Raw genomic sequence first — 10,130 nt, forward strand, 5'->3', positions numbered from 1 at the left:
CGAAAATAGTCAAAATGGATTCAGAGATGGCCAAATGGATATATTTCCGTTGAAATCTGAAAACCGGAATTTTTCGTGATTTTCGAATTTTTTATAAGAGAATATTATTACACTAATTGTTATTTAACGTAGGTAGGATATCTCCACTAAATCTATAATTTATTGTTATAGTAAGTATTGTTATAGTAAGGTCGATCACATTTATCACTGTTATTTTTTGATAATTTATACTCTAATCAAACTCTTCATCTCGCTTTATGGAAAAATAACTTAATTTTATATGGTTGATAAAACATATCAAGATCTGTTCTAACTGAGATTCTAGTATATATTTAATTTATTATCATTATAAATACATTAGCAAATGGAGCAAACGCCGAATAATTTAATTATTAAAGAACACTTTCATTAAATGTCCTTTTTTTAAAAAATCTCTCTCTCTCTCTCTCTCTCTCTGTGTGTGTGTGTGTGTTTATTAAATAACTACCATATTATTTTTTAAGATCTAATTAATAATATTTCATAAATATATAAATTTAAATTTTGTTACCTGTTATTTGATATTAAATCAGATCAGTTGCACAATAAATTTTTAAATCAAGGTTATTTATGATCACGATTATATTTTTAGTAACAGTTGTAATGCACCTTTCTATTTGAAAGTGACAAATAAATATTGTCCTGTTATAATTTAAGCACTGTAATTATTTATTTATATTATTCATAGTTTTAATTTATTGACTTAATGCAAAATAATTATACATAAATTATATTATTACAAAAAATAATAATTATAAAAACGAATGTTGAAAGTCGATTATGAATTTTTTAAATATCGTAGTAATATAAGATTTGATCAGAAAACGGAAAAAATTAAAAGTAACTTGTTTTTTAACGGATGGTAATTCATTTATCAGGTGGTAAAAATCAACTATTTAACAGCTGATCCTTGAAGTCGAAGGTTGAGAGGTTCAAATCCTAGTAAAGATAAGGTACTTTTATACGGATCTCAATAGTAAACAGTACATCTTGTTGGTTTTTTGTGGTTGCGGTTTAATCACACATCTCAGGAACGGTCAGCCTGAGTCTAAAATAAAAGATATTAAGACCACCGTTTAATGCGATCGACGTATTCGTGACGGTGACCTTAATCGTTGTTTGTTATATACAACAATAAAAGGCCGTCGCCTTATACACGTTGAACCAAAAAATAGATAGAGAGTTTTGACTTAGAAACCGCGTTTACGAGTATATTACTAACCCAGGTTTCCAAAATACTTTATTTTTAAAAGTATTTATTTGACTTAATGACCACGTAAACTATATAAGATCTGTTAACCTCTCAGACAATGGGAAAGATGTAAGACGATTAAAGCGGGTACATTTATTAGACCTAGGAACCTAAAAGCGATATTCAGGAAGAGGCCTCTCTTCTTAAGTTATGTGTCGTCAAAGTTTACGAATATTTATGTTTCTAATGTTATTTGTTCATATGTTCTATTATTTTTTTATGTTGTGGTTTTATTCATAGTACTGTACATTATTGTGATTTATAATTCATTAATGGCTGGACTTTACCGGCGCGCTTATGCTACCTTTGATTTATTTGTATTTAATTTGGAAGTCGAAAGTTCCAGCGTTCAAGTCCTAGTAAAGACAGTTGCTTTTATACGGATTTGAATACTAAATCGTGGATACCGGTGTTCTTTTGTGGTTGGGTTTCCATTAACCACACATCTCAAGAATGGTCGAACTGAGACTGTACAAGACTACACTTCATTTACACTCATACATATCATCCTCATTCATCCTCTGAAGTAATGCCTGAACGGTAATTCCCGGAGGGTAAACAGGAAAAAAAAGAAGAACATATTTAATTTAAGGTGTTTCAAGGGAAACTCCTTTATAACTTTTGATTATTGTGATGAAATTTACTTATGGTTTCTGGTTTCTAATTTACGAATCCGATTGTAAATATAATTTGAGATTCAAAAAAAATCTATTTGTTAATTTTTATAAGTTTCAGAATTAGTACTTTTTAAAAGAATTATTTGGACTGAAAACAGTACTGATAAACTTAGAAATCGCATGAAAAGGTCAATGTTTTCAGTCTGCAGTCTTTTGCAGTCGATTCAGTGCTGCAGAAGGCTTCAGTGTGACTACTTTATGTTTTAACTCTAGGGCGGTTACCTATAGAATATGTGTGCTTTTTTATACGTCAAGAATAATATTTTTAATAATGTATTTTTTTGTATATGTATGTTTTTTAATAAATGTACATTATTAGATTTTTTTTATTTATTAATTTATTAGGCTTAAGTCATGGTTATATTTTATTTATATCGTCTGTGGATGAAAGCGGAATTTGAGTTAAGGGGTTTACTAAGGGGTAACTAAGGGAACTACGACAACATTTTTCGTTGTTGTTTTTCGTTCTTATTTGGTGGTATATTGTGTTCTTTTGCCTTACATTACGAGACATTCACGAAACTGGATCATAATAAGTAGAATTAGGCGCGGGGTACGCGCTTCCGCGAGCTCGGTTCAGAGGGATACGATGTAGGAGATTCAAGATGTCCGGACGAGGCCTACAGCGATGGCAATAATCTGAGTTATTAAATCACCGATGCAAATTTCTACCGAGGCATTTACATCTGTGGCATCCTAATGAGACCAGGCTTATTACTATGAGATGTAAAAAGTTACGAGGGCGATAGACGACTCCCGTTAAAGCCCAAAAGGGCAAGGAACGGGGGGGTGGCGACTGGAACGTCACTAGGCGGGTGTCTTCCCTACGGGGTTGGAATGTAAATGAAGGCGGGAGTATTCGTTCAATCGCTCTAAGCGATTCACTGAGCAAGATAAGTGTGTTCCCACCCTTCAGCGCTTATCTATAAATAAATATTTTATCGCGATCGATACACAATAATACACTATATAGGATGTCTCATGAAAAAACTTAAGTATTTCCAGATATGAGTGACAATAAAGGAAAAAATTTATATTAAAATGGGTTCGGAAATTATTTGTTTTCTAGCTACAGTTTGCGAAAAATATCGCCCTGATTTCTGTCCTAAAATTTAAATAAAATTTTACTGAAATTTGTAGAATTTAAAAATTAAATTAGACGGTTTCGTATAGCTCTTTAACTTAAAACCTTGAATAAAAATTCCAGAACTGCATCTCTAGTAATTTTTGAAATATTTTATTGTAAAACACAAAAAAATTGGTCCCGCGAAACACAACTTTTTTTTGGGTTTATAACTTCTTTAAATCGCCAGTAGTACATAAATAAAATTTTGCGACAAAATTTGTGAAGAATTAATCAAATAAATGTAACTAACCTCAACTGAATATGAATAAATGTAATAAATTTTTACTTTTGTTAAAAATAAACAGATCAAAACGCAGCAGAAAAATCTGTATTTTAAATTTAAACCCCTTAAAATCATTTCAATATTGAAAAATATCTAAAAATAAAATCAATTATTAGAAATACATTAAGAAAACCGTATTTCAAAGTTATTACGATAATTGTTCATAATTTTCTTCTTTATTGTTTACACATTACTCCGCTCGATCTAAAATTCCTTGGCTGGCTGTTTTTAATATCAGATTTGTTTGTTTCAACTGATGTGATTTGTAGGGTATTAGGGGAAAAATTGAAAATTATTAAAAGCTTTATCCTTATCCATTAAAAAAAAATCTACAAATGAAGTAGGGAAAAATAACACACCAAACACGCACGCCCATTTTAAGCTAAAATTTTACTAGTATTTATTCAAAAGTATAGATTTTATTTAATGTATTTTATTACATTGGTAATTTTACTGTTACTGTATCGCCGAAAAAATTAGTAGATAAAAATGAAATTCTATTTGGTTTACCAATTTCTTTTGCGTAAAATATATTAAAAAAATTTCATGACATTTCCTTTTTCTTTTTATTAGCGTAAGAAAAAAAAAACAGTTTTCAAGAATTTCTCGATAAAGTAAAATTTACAGTTATAAAGAAATCTGATGTGGACATCTCACATGATTTCTTTGTACGCCAATTAACTACATATACACATGTTTTTAAAATGAAAAGTACATGAAATTTTATTTCATTAATAATTTCTGATATTTTTTATTTTTTTTATTATTGAATTATTATTTATCGTAAAATGTTTTTTACAATCAGAGGTTAATAAACCAATATATTAAATAAACCAATATATTTAAATTTAAAAAAAATTAAAAAAAGGAGATGAAGTCTGATTCGAACCGATATGCCTTCCCCTTATAAGATCCAAATATTTCATTAATTAAAATTTTATGTCGCTATAACTCTGGAACCAATGAGAATAAGTACCACTTATGATATATCGTTGAAAAGCTTTCCTCAATGAGGGCTTATTACTGCAGTGTAGAAAAAGTCAAAAATCTTCTTTTTTGGGGATTTTGGGCTTTTGGGGCACTTTTGGTCTATTCGATTGCAATTAAAAAGGGAGGTGCACAACTAGATTTTATAACATAGTCATAAATCTAACATTTCAACATCATATACGACTAATCGTTTTTGAGTTATGCGAGATATATACGTACGTACGTACAGACGTCACGCCGAAACTAGTCAAAATGGATTCAGGGATTGTCAAAATGGATATTTCTGTTGAAAACCGAAATGTTTCGTGATCACAATACTTCGTACAAGGAAGTAAAAATAACAGACAGATGTAAAAACGTGTTCAACGTTTTTACATTGTTCAATTAAAATTTATTATTGTGCCGAGCGCCAGTTTGATTAAACTATTTTTCAAACCCCCATAATTTTTTTGGCAAAATTAACGCATTCAAGGACCAGGCGGACGTTTTGTGATAAATTTAATATTAATGGAATCATCAATCCAACCGAAATTTGTTTATAATAATTTGAGATCGAAGTAAAATAATGGAGAAACGTTATTTGAAACTACTTTATGAATTAAAAAGGCAGGCGTAGATCGACAGTTCTCTTGTTCAAGTACAGTTTGGTTGTTTAGCTTTTTATCGCTGCAGTTTATTATTATTCACTTTTCAAATTTGTCACGATGTACTGTAATGTTCAATGGAAACAATACGTGTGTATTCGAACGATATGCACAAAAATGTAAATACTGTATTGCCATTTGCCTACCTACTATTTATACTAAGATATGGTGTAAAATACTATTTAAATTCTTTAAACTACAGTAAAATCGAATTCAAGTTATCTGTGGAATGCACGATTCGTTTTATTACGTGTACTGCTAGATCGTAGTTCATATCTTATAAAAGATAGAGCTGTCTTTTAATTAATTTCAGGTGACTCGTGTTACCGGTGTATTTGGTCGTTTGGTTTCACTTAAAAGTATTTCTCATTAACAGTTGGTCTGAGACCGGTAAGATTACTATAGAATAATAATTAATCTCGCGAAATATGAAATCATTATTGTAAACGACTTAAAAAGAATGTATTTCGATTAAATCTATAGAAAACTGTTAAAAAGTAATTTATAAGTTAATTAAATATTTAGAAAAAAATTATTAAATGATGTATGTATGATCGATTCGATGTTTTAAACTGTTAAAAGTGTATTTAAAAAAAATAATTTTTATTTGATCTATTTCAAATCTAAGATATCAAGTATAACGAAAAAACGGTAATATTTGCAAAATAAAAACTCCTAATTCTATAAAATAGAATTTATTTAAAACAAGAATTTAATCTTAATTAATTATTCTCTATTATATCCTACGTATATAAATCTATTTCGTAATTTATTTTGTTTTTTTCGAAATGTATTTGTTATTCTTCCCATCTATTTTGTATTATAAAAATAAACGCGAAAGAACCTTAAGTATGTGGGAAAGGAACTGTACTGATCTCTAACCTATAAATATTACTAAAAAGCTTCTTTAATTTTTTATAGTTTGGATCGATCAAGCTAATTTTGGTTTTGAGGATTAGATAAAGTCAATCTAATCCTCAAAAACGGTGATGAAATTCGTATCGATTTTCAAATATTTAGTATTAAATATATCGTCTAATATTGGACGTACGTATTTTTATTACTTTTGATGAAATATGCGATTTAAATTTATAGTGATTTATATAAATTTTAATGTAAATAAATACAGTTGAAGAAACTGGTGGGTCAGAAGGATTAATTCTCTTTAGTGTCACTAAAACATTATCCAGTAAAATTAAAACAGCACAATATAGAGTAAAACGATAGCCTACAAATTAGAGTGTGAAATATTCTCATATTATTCTTTATAAAAAATTTACAAATTAATTGCTTGCAGTTTTTTACTTAAATTTTATTTGAAAATTAAATGTAAATTATATAGATGAAAAAACAAAAGTTTTAGTCTAAAAATAATAATGTTACCTACCAGTTACGTCATTATTTTTTTTTTCTGTTTAGCCTCCGGAACCACAGTAAGGTATTACTTCAGAGAATGAATGAGGATGTTATGTATGAATACGTTATGTCACTAAAAATAATATAAAATAGTCTTTGTATTTTATATATATATATATATATATATATATATATATATGTGTGTGTGTGTGTGTGTGTAAATTTACTTTGATAAATGTCGATTATGTGAAAATCGTCGCCAAATTAAAATATAATAGTCCCCAATAATTTACTGATTTCTAATCTCGGGCCGATTTTCAAAATGTAGAAATTTTTATAGAAAAATTGAAAAAAACCGTTTTTTTTTTTTAATTCTTAGTACTATTTTAATTGTTTTTATTATTATTTTTGACGATTATTATATTAAAGTTTATTATTTCTATTGTTACTCTAAATAAACGTTCTAAAAAACCAGCTACCTGAATGAAACAATCTCTTTGAAAGAAAAATAAAATATGACTTGATAAAAAAATAACTTTTGCAGAAATGTAAAAGGCAAATCGTGTAATGGGGCATCATCTAATGTTAATTACATGTTTTTTTAAAATAAAGTAATATGTATTATTATTATTGTTAACTTAAATTTGAACTTTTACGTTCAAAAAATATATAACGTCATATTAATTTTTTCGGATCTGTTTCTAAAACATTTCTTTATGTTTAAAAACAAATTTTCAAACTAATTTTGTTGAAGTTTTTCTCGTTACAATATTTTTGAAATGAGAATTACGTCTGATTGTTCATCTCATTACTCTACATTTTTTCAATATAAGGTAATGATAATTACTTATATAATAATAATTTTTCAATAACTATAAATATAATTTAAAATAATTAAAAAATAATAATTTTTTTTACTGTTATATATGAGAAAAAATTACTGCCGAAAAAATCGAAATCGGTTCATTCGCTTACGAGTATGGATTGAACATAGCTTTCGCATAAATAAATAAAAATTATACGTTAATATTGAGAACTGAAAGTGTTAAAATCTGTTAAAGATAAAATTCATTTTTTTATACGTTTTAATTTAGTAAAAAAAAAAGTTATAGAAATCCTTATATTATATGTTTAATTTAATGTATTAATAAAATTTCATATTTAGAAAACTATGGATCTATCAAGACAAAAAGTAACAATTATTTATAAATGTCCAAGTGAAAAATGGAATTTTAAATGTTTATTTATTTTTTTAGCTAATAATACAGTTAAGAATGCGAAAGCGCAAATTCTTGTTAGATACTCCTTTCTGACTGAATTTTGATTGTTTTTAAAATATATTTATAAATATATAGTAATTAATAATTATCACACACAAATTTTTAGGTAGCGTTATTATTAAACCGACGTTGTTTTTTTTTTAAATCCATCTAATTATATAAACACTTAAAAATTCACTTTAAATTTATTACACTATTTTTTTTTTTTTTAATATTAAATTGTAACGAAAAAACACTCCGAAGACCTATTTGTAGTTGTAATATATTTATGAAAATATTTTCAAATAATAATAATTAACGTAAAAAAAAAAAAAAAATAATACCTTAAGACAAGTCATGATGTCAACTGTTCACTGTACGGTAGAATATTAAAGACTGATCCTTACGAACGGCTTTTCCCTTTTATATAAGAACGACTAGAAGAACAGTCATTCCGAAAGAAACCCTTGGCTTCAAGGTCGTCTCAGTCGACATCTTGCGCTAGTACAACAGCGTAGATAACCGAACAACATAAGTGTCCAGTCGTTGTTTTGTTACGGTCATACGGAGGGGGTTATTAATAAATATATACAGTAAGTTTATCCTTATGCAAAGAATAAAATGTACTATATTTAACAATTCGTAAATAATGCTGTTTAATCCGGTCGGTTGTACTATAGGCTATAGTTTATATTCTATTGTAGCGAAAATGATATGATGATAGCCACAAAGGACGAAAATTTCTTGTTTTTTCTTCTCTCCATTCTTTTATTTTTATTATTTTTTTTTATAGCGTATTTTATTTATCCGGTAAAGGACAATCCATTTTTTTAAATACAATATTATTATTGTTTATTTTGTGAAATATAGACTGCGTACGTTACGCTAAATTAATACTTAACCTGCTTTAAAGAATCAACGTAATCGTATACATTTTTCATTTTTACTTTTAATTACCAAACTTTAAAGTTTTGAATATCTTATTTTATGATTCCCAACGTTTTTATCAGTATTTTTTTTTTGTTTTAATCCCTTCACAAAAATGTTTATTAGAAAATAAAATTTTATTTACATTTCAATTTTTTACTATTCAAATGTTTTAAAGAAGAAATTGTTTTTGTTTTACTCCTAGAATCGCAATACTATATTAGATTCCTGATTACAATCTTTAACAATAAAAAGAGTGCATCACTTGTAATCCGCATTATATCGTAGAACTACATTTACTGATTGGGAGCTCTTTCTTTAATGATTATCAAAGAAGTTTTTTTTTAAAGCGGAATTTAAAAAAAAAAATGTTGTCAATTGTATGTATAATTTTTTTAAGTATCTTCAAGGCTTAATACACAGATTTCCATGTTTTTTTTATTAATTTTTAAGAGAAAATTTCCTAGTAATAAGTTTTATCCGGATAACGTAAATTGAGGATTTATTTAATGAAAAATTTCGTATGTCAAATTCTGCATGTCGGAAGTTTTGAGGATTTACACGTTTCAAAAAAATACTTTCTTATCAAAAAATATAATTTAGCATTTAAAATTTCCGTAAGGATGATTGTTCGTAATTATGTATTTTTTAAGTCTGGCTGAATTTGGGATGTACAATATACCCAATTATTTGTGCCCGAATTTAAGTTTTTTGGTTAATGAATTTTCAAGATGAAAAAACTGTTTAGAAATAATATTGATTATATTACCACCGCTAATTCCAATCGCTTAAAATTTTAATAATTATAAATAACTTAATAATTACTTAAAACTCAGCTTTCTGCGACCGCTAAACGAAAAATTAAAAATAAAAATCGTTCAAAGTTACTCAGTTTTTCTTTTTACTTCCTTGTATGAAGTAAAGGAAATATTGTGGTTGCGAAAAATTTCGATCTTAGATTTCATCTCCTATTTCCTTTAACTTTTTTTTACTTCCTTGTACGAATTAAAGGAAGTATTGCAATCACGAAACATTTCGATTTTCATATTTTAACGAAAATATTCATTTTGATCATCCCTGAATCCATTTTGACTAGTTTCGGCGTGACGTCTGTACGTACGTATGTGCGTGCGTATGTATGTATGTATGTATGTGCGTATGTATCTCGCACAACCCAAAAACGATTAGCCGTAGGATGTTGAAATTTTGGATTTAGGACTGTTGTAACATCTATTTGTGCACTTACCTTTTTGATTGCAATCGAAATTAAAATTAAAATTTTAATTAATGAAATATTTTGATCTTAAACGGAAGGCACTCGGTTCAAATCAGATTTCATCTCCTTTTGTTTTTTTAAATTTAAATATATTGATTTAATAATTGTTAACCCGTGATTGTAAAAAAAAATTACTATACCGAATAATTCAATGATTAAAAAAAATGAAAAAAAAATATTAGTGAAATTAAAATTTTATGTACTTTTAAAAATGTGTAAATGTAATTTAATAGTTATTACATATTTTTTTATATGTATTATATTTGTTGAAATATCTGATTATTTAATATTAATTGAAAAT

The 10,130-nt window shown here is 27.1% G+C and overlaps 1 protein-coding gene across 1 annotated transcript in view; it reads right to left on the minus strand.

Moving 5' to 3' along the window:
• LOC142331478 (uncharacterized) overlaps positions 1-8,013 on the minus strand; it is a 29,864-nt gene extending 21,851 nt beyond the window's left edge. The window contains exon 1 of the mRNA XM_075377419.1: positions 7,971-8,013. Coding sequence (XP_075233534.1) covers positions 7,971-7,985 — 15 coding nt within the window. The 5' untranslated portion in view covers positions 7,986-8,013. The remainder of the gene's footprint in view (positions 1-7,970) is intronic.
• Positions 8,014-10,130: the final 2,117 nt, after the last annotated feature.

Source organism: Lycorma delicatula, chromosome 10 (assembly GCF_047948215.1).
Source record: "Lycorma delicatula isolate Av1 chromosome 10, ASM4794821v1, whole genome shotgun sequence".
Lineage (NCBI taxonomy): Eukaryota > Metazoa > Arthropoda > Insecta > Hemiptera > Fulgoridae > Lycorma > Lycorma delicatula.